This window comes from Podarcis erhardii (assembly GCF_964252035.2).
Source record: "Podarcis erhardii genome assembly, chromosome: 13".
NCBI lineage: Eukaryota > Metazoa > Chordata > Lepidosauria > Squamata > Lacertidae > Podarcis > Podarcis erhardii.
The window spans coordinates 43,818,932-43,836,294 of record NC_138502.1 but is presented as its reverse complement, the minus strand read 5'-3'; the positions used below and the strand labels follow the sequence as shown (position 1 = coordinate 43,836,294).

General features: G+C 48.3%; 1 protein-coding gene across 1 annotated transcript in view; it reads left to right on the top strand.

Annotated features, from left to right (window-relative positions):
- The first annotated feature begins 11,108 nt into the window (after nucleotides 1–11,108).
- CNTNAP1 (contactin associated protein 1) overlaps nucleotides 11,109–17,363 on the top strand; it is a 44,935-nt gene continuing 38,680 nt past the window's right edge. Inside the window, exons 1-2 of the mRNA XM_081837606.1 lie at nucleotides 11,109–11,261; nucleotides 14,637–14,738. Of these exons, the coding sequence (XP_081693732.1) occupies nucleotides 11,186–11,261; nucleotides 14,637–14,738 (178 nt within the window). The 5' untranslated portion in view covers nucleotides 11,109–11,185. The remainder of the gene's footprint in view (nucleotides 11,262–14,636; nucleotides 14,739–17,363) is intronic.

Below are 17,363 nucleotides of genomic sequence, written 5' to 3'. Positions count from 1 at the left end.
CACAAAGAGTCGGACACAACTGAACGACTAAACAACAACATCTTGACACGGTTTCTGTTACAGTAAAGGGACCCCTGACCATTAGGTCCATTCGTGGCTGACTCTGGGGTTGCTGCGCTCATCTAGTTCTATAGGCCGAGGGAGCCAGCGTACAGCTTCCGGATCAAGTGGCCAGCATGACTAACCTGCTTCTGGCAAACCAGAGCAGCGTACGGAAATGCCATTTACCTTCCCGCCAGAGTAGTACCTATTTATCTACTTGCACTTCGTGCTTTCGAACTGCTAGGTTGGCAGGAGCAGGGACCGAGCAATGGAAGCTCACCCCGTCGCGGGGATTCGAACCGCCGACCTTCTGATCAGCAAGCCAAAGAGGCTCAGTGGTTTAACCCACAACGCCACCCTTGTCTAATCTGTTACAGTATTCTGTTTTAATATCCAGTTGGAAAGAACATTCTTCACTGTTATTTTATGGAGGGTGGAGCTGAACTTTACAACCCACTACAACTAGCGGCCTGATGGAGCGTCTCCACCCCTATCATTCAGCCCAGACAATGAGGTACAGCACCAAGGGTTTTCTGGCAAGTCCCCTCATTGCGAGAAGTGAGGTTACAGGGAATCCGGCAGAAGGCCTTCTCAATAGTGGCACCCGCCCTGTGGAACGCCCTCCCATCAGGAGATAATCATATGACTTTTTGCAGACATCCAAAGGCAGCCCTGTTTCAGGAAGCTTCTTATGTCAGATGTTTTGGTGTGTTCCTTTTTATTATTATTTCATATTCTTTACTGAAAAATAAAAAGTACTGGGGTAACACAGTCAGATGGGCGGGGTACAAGAAATAAATTATTATTATAATTCAGCTATTTGTTCACAACAGTTTCCTAGAGTTTAATTCATGGAGGGGTGGGGTATTTCTGAACCTCTAATAACCTAACTGTGGTATATCAGTGACCTGTGGATATATTAAGCCCCCTTGCGATACTCCCTGAAATGGTTAGCTGTATCCATTTATTTAATTTTGCTATTTTGTAAAAAAAATTATACGCTGCTTGATTGCAAAAACACCCACCCACACAACCACATATGAAAAGATAAAACAAGAAAATCAAGTGAAATTTGCAGCTGTACTTTAGAACATGCGAAAGTTGCAATTCTAAAACAGATTAAAATTACTTCAGCTTTCTAAGAATCTGGACAGAGTTGTCAAAACAAGAATGTTTTTAGCAGGTGCTGGAAAGAATACCGTGAAGAGGCCTGCTTGATCTTAACAGTTAGGCAGTTCCAAAGTTTCGGTGCTGCCACACTCAACGACCGAGTTCTTACAAATGCGGGATGGGTATTTATATGGCAACTGTAGTTGTGCCAATTCCACCAGTTGGAGCAACCGAGCGGGCAAATAAGACGAAATCATAAGTAAACTGGTTCCATGTTGTTAAGGACTGTATATTCTAATATAAGAGAACCTGTGTTGTTTAATAACTATCCCTGCTGTGGTTGGAAATTATATTCATTTACTACTCGCTCAAGTTTAATGGTATCTGTTATTCATTTGTGTCCTGGGCACCTGTTCCTCTTTACACAAGTCTGTGATGCTGTTGATATACAGTGGTACCTCGGGTTAAGTACTTAATTCGTTCCGGAGATCCATTCTTAACCTGAAACTGTTCTTAACCTGAAGCACCACTTTAGCTAATGGGGCCTCCTGCTGCCGCCATGCGATTTCTGTTCTCATCCTGTAGCAAAGTTCTTAACCTGAAGCACTATTTCTGGGTTAGCAGAGTCTGTAACCTGAAGCATATGTAACCTGAAGCGTATGTAACCTGAGGTACCACTGTATACCGTATTTTTCGCTGTATAAGACGCACCAGACCATAAGACGCACCTAGTTTTTGGAAGATGAAAACAAGGAAAAAAATTCGCTGCGCAGCGAACCCTTTTGCTGTCCTGGCTTATGGGATAGCCGCGTGCAGCCTCTCCCGGGCAAGGGGAGCCTTCATCCCCTGCCCAGGAGAGGCTGTGCACGGCTAAGGCTCCCCCAAGAGCCACGCTCCCTTTAAAGAGCTCACGGACTGCACCCACCGCACGCCCTTCCTCCGCCAGTGGGCCTTTGGGAACATGATATATAATGAAATTAAGAACATTTTAAAACTGACTTTTCTCAAGAGGGCCAAATCTTTCCTGCTGGCAATATTAAACAGTGGAATCCCAAAGAAATCCTCAATGGTTTTTCTTTAGGACTGCCATACGTCTGCATTTTCCCAGATTTTACTGGGATTTCAAAGGCAGAAATGATGCTTTGTCAATCGAAAAACTACAATTTTTTTTGGGTGTTTTTGTAAAAAAAGCTCAAGAACCTTGGTTAAGGTCTTCCTTAAAATGTTTGATAATTTGGGGGGGTTACCTAAAAGAGGTTCAACCATTTTGGAGTCTTCCTTAAAAAAAAGTTCAATAACTTTTCAAAATATGACAACCCTAATTTATGTATGTGACCACAGGCAAGGAATCTCTGCACACAGAAATGGAAGTAGGAGAGAACACCCTCAAAGGAAGATGGGTTAATGAAAACCTGGAATACACAGAGATGGCTAAACTGATGGCACTGACAAGAGACGCAAATTTAGAATCCTTTGAAGATGACTAGAAACCCTTTATTGTCTATTTAAAAAGGTATTTCCCATACGCGAAGACCACAGCGGGGTTTGAAGTGTAAGAAAATAGCAGATTTTATTAAGAAACATGTTAAAGCTGGGAATGTGTGTTGCTTTGCTGCTTCAAAATGTGCCAAGCCAGCTGTTATGTACTGAGTTGAATAGGATCCAAAAGGCAGCAGCCTGATTGGCCCTAGAACAATAGGATTCAGAATGCAGCAGTCTGATTGGTCCTAGAACAATAGGACCCAGAATGCAGCAGTCTGATTGGTCCACAGGAGCCACCCAATCCAGCTCCAGGTGGAAGTGAATCCGCAACCTGATTGGCCTACAGGAGAATCCTGGAATTAGCCAATCACGTGCAGCCCATTGTGTAAATAATGTATATAAAGCAGACATTCTGGGGGAACTTCCATTCCTCCTCACCACTATGAGCTGAACAAAGAGCACGAAATCCACTCTCGACTCCGAGTATATTTCCCCAGCCTTGTTGCATTTGGGTGCCATCCTGCCCGTGATGCTGAGGGCTGCAAAGGGTGGTTGTGGAGGTCTGTTCCAGAGTCCCACCTCCTCCAGCTGATACGTGCTAGACGTCAATAGTCGCTTCTTTTCTACCCACCATTTCCACTGATGTTTCCTGTGCATTGATGGGGATGATGGGCCTTGAGGGTGAAAGCGAGAACAAAGAGTCCCAGGTGCTTGTGGTGTGTGATGGGGTGGAAGAACCAGCCGCTGTTCATGAAATAATAGCTGGTCCGCAGTGGCGGGTAGAAATGCACTACAGCTCTCCACTTAGTGAATTGAAGCAAACCTTTTAAAAGCAACAACAACAACAACAACAATTTTACTTATACCCCACCCATTTGGCCAGGCCTTCCCAGCCACTCTGGGTGGCTTCCAACAGGATACAGTGGTACCTCGGGTTAAGTACTTAATTCGTTCCAGAGGTCCGTTCTTAACCTGAAACTGTTCTTAACGTGAATCACCACTTTAGCTAGTGGGACCTCCTGCTGCCGCCACGCTGCTGGAGCATGATTTCTGTTCTCATCCTGAAGGTACTATTTCTGGGTTAGCAGAGACTGTAACCTGAAGTGTATGTAACCTGAAGCGTATGTAACCCGAGGTACCACTCTATTGCAAACACAATAAAAGATCAAACATTAAAAGCTTCCCTAAACAGGTCTGCCTTCAGGTGTCTTCAAAAAGTCATAAGAGTTGTTTATTTCCTTGACATCTGATGGGAGGGTGCCACTACTGAGAAGGCCTTCTGCCTGGTTCCCTCTAACCTCACTTCTCGCAGTGAGGGAACCGCCAGAAGGCCCTCGGCGCTGGACCTCAGTGTCCTGGCAAAATGATGGAGGTGGAGACGCTCCTTCAGGTATACTGGACCGAGGCCATTTAGGGCTTTACAGGTCAGCACCAACACTTTGAATTGTGCTCAGAAACGTACCAGGAGCCAATGTCGGTCTTTCAGGACTCAACAATGAAATGTTCAAATGTTTCTTTGGTTGTTCCAGCCACGCTCCGTACTGGGAGCCTATGTAGGTCTTTCAGGACTGGTCTTATATGGTCTCAGCGGCCACACCCAGTCACCAGTCTAGCTGCCGCATTCTGGTTTAACTGCAGTTTCCGGCTCACCTTCAAAGGTAGCCCCACATAGAGCGCATTGCAGTAGTCCAAGGAGGAGATAACCAGAGCATGCACCACTCTGGCCAGACAGTCTGTGGGCAGGTAGGGTCTCAGCCTGCGTACCAGATGTAACTGGTACAGTCTTATTAAATAAGACAGTATTGTAGATGATAAAAATGTAAATTACATTTTTTTCTTACCTGAACTGATGATAGTCATTGTTTGGATGGGGGGGGGCGCTTTTATCCATTTCTGCAGTCACACAATCAATCAATCAATCAATCAATCAATCAATCAATCATAAAATGAACAACAAGTCACAGACACAAAAATGAAAAAGCCACACCAACAAAAATGCAAAAAACAGCAAAAACAAAAGCACCAGATATCACCTCAGAAGCTTATTACTATGTGGGGGGAGTTAAATTTGCTGTGCAACAGTAAAAACAGAAGCTCAGGAGCACGTTTGGCTTCTGATGTAAAGTTCGAAAACCAGAACACCTACTTTCGGGTTTGCAGCATTTGAGTTCTGAGTTGTTTGGGAGCTAAGCTGTTCGAAAACCGAGCTACCACTGTATATTTTCAGTTGTGAGCTTTACAACTTTTTTTGCGGATAGTTTTCAGAGCGTTTTTTTACAGCTGTGTAGATCTAGCCCCAAAGTGGATGGGGCAACCCAGTCAGATGGGTGGGGCATAATAATAATGATGATGATGGAATAGGATGTCCCTATTTTCAATGGGGGACACGGGTGGCGCTGTGGGTTAAACCACAGAGCCTAGGACTTGCCAATCAGAAGGTCGGTGATTCAAATCCCTGTGACGGAGTGAGCTCCCACTGCTCGGTCCCAGCTCCTGCCAACCTAGCCTTTATTCCATTATTATTATTTTTATTAAAGGTAAAGGGACCCCTGACCATTAGGTCCAGTCATGGGCAACTCTAGGGTTGCGGCGCTCATCTCGCTTTATTGGTCGAGGGAGCCCTGTGGCCAGCATGACTAAGCCGCTTCTGGCGAACCAGAGCAGCGCACGGAAACACCATTTACCTTCCCGCTGGAGCGGTACCTATTTATCTACTTGCACTTTGACGTGCTTTCGAACTGCTAGGTTGGCAGGAGCAGGGACTGAGCAACAGGAGCTCACCCCGTTGCGGGGATTTGAACCGCCGACCTTCTGATCGGCAAGCCCTGCGCTCTGTGGTTTAACCCACAGCGCCACCCATGTCCTTAATAATGGAATAGGACGTCCCTATTTTCATTGGAGAAATCCTGGATGGTATATAAAGCTCTCAAGCAGAGGAGGCATGCCAGAAATGTTGTTGTTGTTTAGTCGTTTAGTCGTTTTCCAGGGAGCCTTCTCTTCTCATGAGGTGGCCAAAGTACTGGAGCCTCAGCTTCAGGATCTGTCCTTCCAGTGAGCACTCAGCGCTGATTTCCTTCAGAATGGATACGTTTGTTCTTCTTGCAGTCCATGGGACTCTCAAGAGTCTCCTCCAGCACCATAATTCAAAAACATCAATTCTTCAGCGATCAGCCTTCTTTATGGTCCAGCTCTCACTTCCATACATCACTACTGGGAAAACCAGAGCTTGAACTATACAGACCTTTATTGGCAAGGTGACATCTCTCGTGTCAAGATACACAAGTTGAAATCTAACATTTTCTCTGTAGGTTTGCTTCTGGAAGTATGCATTTGGGACTCTAAACCTCTAAAAATAGAATTTAGGCCATTCCCTGGGTGGTTAAAGAAACCTTTCCTCTGTAGAAAAATCCATTTAAATTAGTTACAGTGGTCCGGGGAACCCCTGTTAGGATTGTGACACTCCCCATTCCTCCAAGGGACTGCAGGGTTGTGACGATTTCCACTTGGCTCATGCTCCGTAACCATTAATATGCCAGGATGTCTTTCATTCTCTCTCTCTCCCCCCCCCCACCCCATGTTCCAGAGCAGGAGATGACCTTGCCATTGGTGGAGGGCGGTGAGATTGGGGGCCGTTTCTAGGCCATCCAGCCAAACCGTAGCCATCCCTCTGACTCGGAGAGGGTGAAAATGACAACAGGAACCAGAAACAGAATCAATTCCGTGTAGCTTTCGCTGCTTTAGCTGATAATAAACCCCACAAGCCCCTAAAAGCTCCCGAGGCTTAATCTGCTGGTTGATTGCAAACGAGCCACACATCTGTCACACTGCAGCCAGAGCCTGTCTGGTTTCTCAGATGATGCTAGCACTAACACATCTCCTATTTATTTCCCTGCTGTCACACCCTGGCTGTTTATTATCATCTCTCTTGACCCATTGCAGCAGTCCTGGGCATCTCCTGCTCATTTTAAGGAAGCCGGCCTGCGAGAACTTCCTAGCTGTTTTGTAGGACGTGTGACTGGTTGGGTTTTTCTGCCTCTCACACCAACTACTCTCCATTCCTCTCTCCCTGTTCCTGCAGGTGACCAGGCAAGCTCAGTGGCTATTTTCTCAGCGAGGCAATGAGCTTCAAAACGTCAAATCCTTCGTCCAGCAGCATTAAAAGTCCTTGTGATCCAGATACCAGACCTGACATCAGGATGGGATCCAGCGGTTCACGTACCACTTCCATCTGACTCAAATTAAACCCCGACCTCACTTCCTCTCATCCCAGAAGCAGGCTGCCTCCCCTTCCTTTGGGACTTTCTCCCCTGAAAGGATTTGAGGTGGATTAAATATATATATCGCCATATCAAATTTTAACTCATAGTCATGGCAATTATACAGGCACGAGACTCCCTATACAGGTAAACTGAGCTGGTCAAAGCTGCATTCCACAGCCTGGATATTATTGTTGTTGTTGTTGTTGTTGTTGTTGTTGTTCTATAATAACAATACTATAAACACTATTAATAATAATAATAATAATAACAATAGCAATAGCAACAACAACAATAATAATAACAATAGCAACAACAACAACAACAATAATAATAACAACAACCCATAGATTTGTACAAACTGTCTGATATTTGGCATGGGTTAGCTACATGTTAAGCAATACACCCCTGACAAAATTTCCTGTGAGAGTGTCTGGAGGCAGTTGGAGGATGGATGGCAGCTAACAGATTGAGGTTGAACCCTGACAAGACTGAAGTACTGTTTTGGGGTGACAGGGGGCAGGCAGGAATGGGGGACTCCCTGGTCTTGAGTGGGGTAACTGTACCCCTGAAGGACCAGGTGCGCAGCCTGGGAGTCATTTTGGACTCACAGCTGTCCATTGGAGGCACAGGTCAATTCTGTGTCCAGGGCAGCTGTCTACCAGCTCCATCTGGTACACAGACAGAGACCCTACCTGCCTGAGGACTGTCTTGCCAGAGTGGTGCATGCTCTAGTTATCTCCCATTTGGACTACTGCAATGTGCTCTATGTGGGGCTACCTTTGAAGGTAACTCAGAAACTACAACTATTCCAGAATGTGGCAGCTAGACTGGTGACTGGGAGTGGCTGCCAAGACCACATAACACCAGTCCTGAAAGACCGCCATTGACTCCCAGTACGTTTCTGAGCACAATTTAAAGTGTTGATGCTGATCTTTTAAATCCTAAATGGCCTTGGCCCAGTGTACATGAAGGAGTGCCTCCATCCCCATCGTTCTGCCCGGACACTGAGGTCCAGCTCCGAGGGCCTTCTGGCGGTTCCCTCACTGTGAGAAGTGAGGTTGCAGGGAACCAGGCAGAGGGCCTTCTCGGTGGTGGCACCCGCCCTGTGGAATGCCTTCCCATCAGATATCAAGGAAATAAACAACTGACTTTTAGAAGACATCTGAAGGCAGCCCTGTTTAGGGACGTTTTTAATATCTGGTGTTTTATTGTGTTTCTAATTCCAGTGGTACCTCGGGTTACAAACGCTTCAGGTTAAATACGCTTCAGGTTACAGACTCTGCTAACCCAGAAATAGTACCTCAGGTTAAGAACTTTGCTTCAGGATGAGAACAGAAATTGTGCGGTGGCGGTGTGGCAGCAGCAGGAGGCCCCATTAGCTAAAGTGGTACCTCAGGTTAAGAACAGTTTCAGGTTAAGAACGGACCTCCGGAACGAATTAAGTTCTGGGCTGGATCGCACGTGTGGCCACAATTCCTGGCATCTGCGCAGACATGATTTTCGGCGTCTGTGTCTGCGCTGATGTGATTTTCGGTGTCTGAGCATGCGCAGACATGATTTCTGGCACCGCGGAAGCGAGTCCCCATGCCGCGCTGCACCGGTTTAGCGCAGCACATGGGGACTTGCCAAATGGATGGCTCAGTTTGGGCGGTGGCGGCTCATGGGCCGGTTAAACGACCCCTGTGGGTCGCTTGTGGCCCATGGGCTTTAGGTTGCTGACCCCTGGTATAAGTTCTTGGTTCATGAATTGGTTTAAATAAAATCTAAATCTAAGGGGAAACAGAATAGAACAGAGTTAACAGATAACACTCGGCATTGTGTAGCTAAATTCCTAATCAGGAGCCCTTGTGTTTGTGCTTAGATTAAATATGAGTAATACATCATTCCCCCCCTTATGTTACCAATGAAAGAATGTAAAATGCTTGTCTATCGATGAACATGGGGGCCGGGTTCAAAGTGAAGATAATAATTTATGCTTAAATTTAATTGTAGATCAACCAGATTGAGGCAAATGCTGACGTGGTGAATTGGTCATTTCTTGGAATAGTGGCATATGTTTTGAAATTACGTCACACCGGCGGAAAGCCATATTTCTTTATCTGTCCACGTGTCAACCATAATTTATATGTTAATCTCTCGAGGAGAGCTCAGTTGTACCAATTGTCCACTGCTGTGCCAAAAAAGGTTATTTCCAGTGTCTGGTCATGTTGTGTCTCGCCACTTGTAATGAATGGCTTATTAATTCTCTATTATGTGAATCCAGATGGCTGTCTTGAAATGTATTCAACAAACTTTTTTTTAAAAAAACATTATTAGATTTTCCACAATGATAACACAAACCACAAAGCAGAATGATACACAAAAACAGAAAGAGAGAGCGAAAGAGAGAAAGGAACAATAAACAGATAAACAATAACAGCAAACTTAATTCTTCACAAATCCAACCTTTTAAACATCTTGGTTGACTTCCTTGGTTGAAGTCCCTCCCTTCTGAGTTTCCTTGTAGTTAAAAGTAACAGCTTTCTAATATCATTATTAAACTAAAAGAATTTCCAATTATAGTCCATCTTGTTCACTTTTCTTAACATTCTAAATCCCATTTATTTAATTATAACTTAGTTTAATCCTAGGCCTATTTGTTTCTTTCAAGTAATTTCTAATTTTTTATATTGGAAATATATTCAACAAACTTTTAATTCTCCACCACTGCTTGAGGCGGTAGGGCGGGCAGGGCACCCAAGGGGGGCGTGTCTCTGCCGCCTGATGCAGCGGTCTCACCCTGTCTAATGGCTGGGCCGGCTGACTGTACAGTCCAGCACTGTCTGGAGAGCGCCACGTTGGCTATTCCTGCCCTAAAGGCTTCTGTGGCAGCTTTCAGTCCTGGGCTAATTTAAGAGGCAGGGTACTGTGAGGCATGTGCAAAATGCTTTCTTTACCCTGCTACATACCATGGCTGAGGGAGGCCCTGCAGCAGCCCAGCTTGGACTACAACTCCCATTAGCCTTAACATGACTGTGGTAGCGGAGGCTGCCGGGAGATGCAGTCCAGCAACATGGGGAAAGGGGACGCACAGATTCTCAGCGCGGATCGCCAGTGATCTTTAGTTCGATGCCACAGAAGGGCCGGTTGCGAAGCGATCACTGCGGCTGAGCTGAAGCCCCACGCTTTTCTGGCCATTCCTGGCGAAGAAAGACTGCTTCTGTTTGTGTTGGTTAAAAGAATGGATTACACTGGAAAATGCAGACATCCTGGATTTAGGTGGTCATGAGTTAAAACTCGGCTGGCATGCATCTCTTACGTATGGGAAGACAAAAATTTATAAGAGTTTTATGAAGCATATTCTTAGGAAGAATCTGCATAGAGTTTGGGAGAAATATAAAAATCTGCTGGAAAGGAAAACAGCGTTTTCAGCTGCGCACAATTATTTCCCATATATTCAATAAACCTTTTCCAATCTTCTCTAAACGTATTTTCTTCTTGTTCTCTTACTCTATATGTTAGGTCCGCAAGCTGCACATATTCCATCAATTTAAGTTGCCATTCTTCTTTAGTTGGGACCACTCGTTTTCCATTTTGGGGCTAACAAAACATGGATCCAGTGGCGTAGCGTGGGTTGTCAGCACCCAGGGCAAGGCAAGTAATTTGCGCCCCCTAACCCATGGAGCCAGGTAGGGGCAGAGAGCTGCGAGTGCGAGCGCCCCCCAGATGTTGCGCCCGGTGCGGCCAGCCCCCCCTGCACCCCCACGCTACGCCACTGCACGGATCACAGTAGTGGCATGCATAAATAACCTTTTTGGACACCTGGCAATTTCCGTCTGAATTATCCCCAACAGAAAGCACTCTGAAAGATCTGTCTTTAAGCTCTGGGTTGCCAGCACAGACAGATTTACAAATTCCTATGTGTGTGACAAATTCCAGAGGGGCCACCCTTGTAAGGCTGCAAGAGATTGTGATGGATCGCGTGGAAGCCACCAGATGAAACGGAAAACCGTCCGCCCTGTCTTCTATTTGGCCCAAACAAAGGTGGCCACCTTGCCTCTGACCCTGTGCAGAGCGCTCTCCCCCCTAAGGGGCGGGAACGATCAGCACCGCGGAGAGAGAGAGAGAGAGAGAGGCCGCCGGCTGGTCCCGGGCGGAGGCGCGCCGGCGCTCGCTCCCCGCGTCGGAGGCGCGCGCAACGGGCTTGCTCCGGCCAGCGGCAGGCGGAGGCGGGCAGGGGCGCACGTGCGGCGGCGATGGCCAGGCGGCTGGGCTCGGGAGCGCACTGAAGCAGCCCGCGCCGCGGCTGCAGCATGGGCGGCCGCGCCATGCTCTTCGTCCTCGCCGTCGCCGCTCTCCTGCAGCCCAGCCACGGAGGCTGGTTCTGGCGTGAGTGTCCCGGGACTTGGCGCGGCGGTGGCGGCACCTGCATTGCGGCAGAAGAAGAAGCAGCCCGGATCGGGCCGGCAGGGGAGAGGGGGAAAAAGGTCACGGGGCGGGGACAAGGCGGACTGCGCTCCGGGGCGCGCGGCGCAGCGCGCAACGCTGGGGGAGAGGGGCTTGCGGCGGGGCGCCAGGTTTGCGCGCGGGCTGCGGCGTCTGGGGTGCGGGGAGCGGCTCCCCGGGGACCTCGGGAGCGGGCGGGGTTCGCGCCCCGCGCCTGTAGGAGAGACATCACCACCCCAGCCCTCGAAACCCGCTCAGGAGAGGCTTCTGCGTCGGGGTCGTTTGGCACAGGACGCCTGGGTCCCCGTCTCTTCCCCCATCCCCCCTGCCCCGCCACCTAGGTCAGAGTGTTTATCCCGCGTTAGCAAGGAATCCCGACTTGGGGAGCTGCCGGGCGGGGCTGGGGCTGGAGGTTGGTTGGTATCCTGGCCAGCTGTCGAGAAAGCGGCTTTCCATCCAGCACTTCCCGGCTGCTAGGTCTCCCGGAGACCCGGGACACAGGCGCTCATTTGGCGTAACCTTTGCGCCTGCGGATCGGCATGTGTGGATGCGCATTTAGGTCGCTGAGCAAATTAAGGGGGCTGGGGGCTGGTAGCAGTGCCCTTTGCGGTGGCAAAGTTTGTTTTTTGTTTTTTTGGTAAGGCGTTCAAAGTTGTTGCTGCCTTTTCCAAAATAGGGGCAAGGGATCTGGGGCTCAGGACCAAAGATTTGGGCTTCATCAGCTGCTTCCTGACAGAACCCCATCCCGGCTTTGCTCTTGGGCGAGTGTGTATCTTGGGCCCTCTCAAAACAGAGGCCCAGAGAATGGTTGCCTCTTCCATCTGAACACACACATACATACACACACATATACACTTTTTCTTAGGCTGCACAGTTTGTTTGTGGGGATGGCTGAGAACCTGGAACCTGTTCCATACATTGGTGCTATGGGAGGGCAGGGCAAAGCCAGCCCCCTGCTCCCCCCCCCATCCACCCCACCATGGAGGGCCTTGCAAAAATAGGTTACAGGTCTGGGTCGTTTCTTCCGCATCTGCTTTTTTTTGGGGGGGGGTGATTCTGCAGACTTCTACACTTATCTATGGCTTCCCTCTTCATTTTTTAACAGGTTTGGGGGGGGATTTGGGGTTCCTCTCCACCAGAGAGCTCTGCACTAGTGAGTTTGCTGGAAGGTTGCCTGAGGTTGGGGAATGCGATGCCTGTTATTTGTTTTCCTCCCTTGGGCAGGTCAATGGCTTCCTTCATCTGTCCTTGATGTAATGTGCATCTCTTTTCGAACTGGCTCAGGGAACTCGAGTGCGTCCCACTTCCTTGCACCCCTGGCTGCCATTTGTTTCTCGAAGCCTTGTTCTGCTGTCTCATAGCTGGCCTGGTGGTGCTGAGGAGAGAGGGCTTCCCCATTTTGCTCTTTAGCAGATAGGGGCAGGCAGGAGCTGAGCCTGCAAGGGCGTGCCAGCCACTCTCTGCAGTGGAAGGGGGGGAAAAAAATAATAAACCTGGAGGGAGGGAGCCGGTGGATAGCTCTGCTGCTGTTGTTAAACGGTCTTCCAATTTTGCAGCGGTGACAGGCTCAGTGTGCTGCCTGCCTGAGCTGCGTGTGACTTTGCCATCTCTGGAAGCTCCTCACTTTTTTGCCTGGTCTTGGCCGCTGGCGTCCAAGAAAACTGAACTTTAAAGGCATGCAGTTTAATCCGGCTGGGATTCTGCCCCGGAACCTGTTTTACACAGGAGGTAGTGATAGTGCAGGGGTAGGCAACCTAAGGCCCGTGGGCCGGATGTGGTCCAATCACCTTATCGATCCGGCCCGCGAATCAGCATTTTTTTAACATGAGTAGAATGTGTCCTTTTATTTAAAATGCACCTCTGGGTTTATTTGTGGGGCCTGCCTGGTGTTTTTACATGAGTAGAATGTGTGCTTTTTATTTAAAATGCATCTCTGGGTTACTTGTGGGGCATAGGAATTCATTCATTCCCCCCCTTCAAAATGTAGTCCGGCCCACCACATGGTCTGAGGGACGGTGGACCGGACCATGGCTGAAAAAGGTTGCTGATCCCTGTGATAGTGTATCATCTGAGCATGTCTGGAGTGCCTTTCCTTCGCTACTGCAGTGCGCTTTGTGCAGGGTTTCCCTTGATGATGGTGTGGAGACTGCAGCTAGCACAAAGCGCCATGCCATGAGTTCGAATTCGTTGGGCCGCCTGTTGTGATATGCTGCTAGTTCTGGTTGCTCAGTTCATCACTGAGCCCAATTCAAGGCGCTGGCTTAAAACTGTAAAGCCCTGAAGAGGATGGGACTCTGCTGTCTCAAAGAGTGGTGCTCCCTAAACTGTTCTGCCTGCGAATTGAAAGGAGGTCCTGTTGGCCATGCCAGCAGTAAACAAAGTCCAGTTGGCCGGAGCCTGGAACAGGGCCTTCTCAGTGGTGGCACCATGGAATGCTCCCCTTTTCTGAGGCGGTTGTCAACATTGGCTGGATTTGGGCACTAAGTAAATATGTTTTTCTTTCCCCAAGCCTATGAGGAATTGCACCTGTTTATAATTTGGAATGTTATCAGTGGAATGAATGGGTATGGCTAATTTGAAATGAGGAATCAGAGAATTGTGTAGATATTTTATGGCTGGCATTTGGCAAGTGAACAACTGAGGATGGTGATAATTTGATTTGTCGAAACCCACCCTGAGACCACTGGTGAATTTTATAAATCAATTAAATTAAATAATTAACAACAGCTATTACACATACATGTGGCAGTAAGCTTACTAGCTGCTGCCCATCAAGCATTTCTGAGTAGACATGCTTTGGATGCTTACTCAGAAGTAAGTCCCACTGTGGAACTTAACCCTCTGCTATGTTGAGGACTGCAAATTTAGATGGCTTTAAAAACATAGGAAGTTGCCTCAAACAGAGTCTCGCCATTAGTCCATCAAGCTCACCATAAGAGCCAACTCCTAGGGGCTGAGGTCCCTTCACCCCGCCCCCCATAAAATATTTGAGGGGGCCACCCACCAACCCCAAGTAGACGGGCATTGCCATTCAAATGGGGGGATGTTTGCTGCTTTGTGTGACCAGTTATGCAGGACTTACCTGGCCCCTCCAATGTTTAGTTCAAGTTGGCGCCCCTGATTATGATGATGATTTCAGTTTATAAGTCACTTCCAGCATAAGGAGCATCCAAGCGACTTACAGAATTTTAAGAGCATTAAGCGTGCTGTAATGTGAAAAAGAAAATATACACTGCAATAAAACCCCGCCCCAAGGTTGCCGCACCTTGGACAGGTGCCCCCATCGAAAGACTCCATTCTTCCTATTCTTCCCTGCAGGGACTTGTGACCATGAACTGGTTGGCCCCCTCTACACCTGGAATCTCGCAGCATCTTCCCGATCCAACATCTTCCGCGCTGCCACGTTCGCTCGGATTTATGGTGAGTTCATCACAGAGGGACAGACTTCATGCTCTCTCCAGCTCAGTAGAATTAACAGATGCAAGACTAAGCCAGTGGCCCACTGAGTTTTGTTGACTGTCTTCCAGAATTGGCCGGCTGTCCCAAGGCGGTTCACAAGCAATGCATGGCAGTGGAATGTGTTGCTTGTAGGTGACAACTGCTATACTGGATCCAGCCACCGGAGAAGCACATGCTCTCTAAATGCTGGATTTGTGCTTGTGGTTGTCACACTAAATCAGGGTGTAGCCCTCAAAGCCTTTTTTTGGTGGCCCTTAGCAACATTTGGGGGAAAAACATCTTTAAAGCTTTACAAATTTATTTTTGTGTGTGTTATGCATTGTTTATGAAAGCACATATGTCTGTTTGTGTATTATATTTGTTTAATAAGTATGGACGTGGGTGGCGCTGTGGGTTAAACCACAGAGCCTAGGACTTGCTGATCAGAAGGTCGGAGGTTCGAATCCCCGCGAAGGGGTGAGCTCCCGTTGCTCGGTCCCTGCTCCTGCCAACCTAGCAGCTCGAAAGCACGTCAAAGTGCAAGTAGATAAATAGGTACCGCTCCGGCGGGAAGGTAAACGGCGTTTCCGTGCACTGCTCTGGCTCACCAGAAGCGGCTTAGTCATGCTGGCCACATGACCCGGAAGCTGTACGCCGGCTCCCTCGGCCAATAAAGCGAGATGAGCGCCGCAACCCCAGAGTCGGTCACGACTAGACCTGATAGTCAGGGGTCCCTTTACCTTTACCTATGTTTCGGGGCACAATTGAAAGCGTTGATGCTGACCTTTAAAGCCCTAAATGGCCTCAGCTCAGTATATGTAAAGGAGCATCTCCACCCTCATCGTTCTGCCCGGATACTGAGGTCCAGCTCCGAGGGCCTTCTGGCGTTCCCTCACTTCAAGAAATGAAGTTACAGGGAACCAGGCAGAGGGCCTTCTCGGTGGTGGCCCCCGCCCTGTGCAACACTCTTCCTTCAGATGTCAAGGAGATAAAGAACTATCTGACTTTTAGAAGACATCTGAAGGCAGCCCTGTTTAGGGAATTTTTTAATGTTTGAAGTTTTATTCCATTTAATATTCTGTTGGGAGCCACCCAGAGTGGCTGGGGAAACCCAGCCAGATGGGTGGGCTATAAATATATTATTATTATTATTATTATTATTATTATTATTATTATTATTATTACAGTGGTTACTCTGGTTGCGGATGGTTCAGTCGGATCCCGAAGTTTTCTCTACCGGCGGTGCTTGTTCTGCGCATGCAAGCGGCATGGTAGAGCGCTTCTGTGCATGTGCTCGTGGCGAAACCTGGAAAAATACTTCCAGGTTTGCTGCGTTCACATCCAGAAATTTATGTAACCAGAGAGTTACGTAACATGAGGTACTACTGTGTTATTATACTGTGCCCATCATTCTTGACCCTTGACCATGTTGGTTGGGGCTGCTGGGAACTGGAGTTCAACCAAGTTTGGTAGGGTCCGGGGATCCCTACCTGAGCCATTTGGCTGCGATTAGAGCCCCAGGACATGCCCTGCCGAGCTACGTGTGGTGTTGTGTTTCTGTAGTTCTGCTCCAGAAAGTGCAGAAAATCTGGCTGTTAACCAGAAGTTTGGTGGTTCGAGCCCAGCCAGGGAGGTTCATGGGTAGAATTCCTTCATTGCAGAGGGTCGGACTAGATAACCATCAGTGTCCCTGTGGCGATCACACAGGGTCCCCGGACGTTTCACTGTCTATTGATCCCTGTGCCACCACTTTATTTCTCGCTGCCACTGCCCAGTCCCTACTTGGTACAAAACTGAATCCAGTCAGGGTTAAATTGGAACATAAACTTCTGTTTATTTATTGCAGTTTAACAAGCGTGTGGTTTCATAAACGATATTGGTCAATTACATTCATGGGGTGCCTATCCAGACCTATAACTTCCGCTACCTGCTCTCACTCACTATAAACCACCTCTCAGATATTGACTTGTCTGCCTAGCTCCTAACTGTTCCTGACTCAGCTGATTTTGCTACACTAACTCAACCTACCCACAGTAAAAGGTAAAGGTAAAGGGACCCCTGACCATTAGGTCCAGTCGTAACCGACTCTGGGGTTGCAGCGCTCATCTCGCTTTATTGGCCGAGGGAGCCGGTGTACAGATTCCGGGTCATGTGGCCAGCATGACTAAGCCTCTTCTGGCGAACCAGAGCAGCGCACGGAAACGCCATTTACTTTCCTGCCGGAGTGGTACCTATTTATCTACTTGCACTTCGAGGTGCTTTCAAACTGCTAGGTTGGCAGGAGCAGGGACCGAGCAACGGGAGCTCACCCCGTCGGGGGGATTCGAACTGCCAACCTTCTGATCAGCAAGCCCTAGGCTCTGTGGTTTAACCCACAGCACCACCCGCGTCCCAACCTACCCACAGACTCTATCCCAATTCACTCCCACTCCAACCAACCACTCAACTCCCAACGAACTCCCCTTTTGCCCCTCCCAGAGCTGGTTTTATAGTCCCTCTGACTCCACCCCCCTGGGTTCTGATTGGGTAACTTGTTTAACTATTTCACCTTCAGCACTCTCATATGTTAACATCACAGTCCCTTCCGTCTCTACAATTCTAGGATTT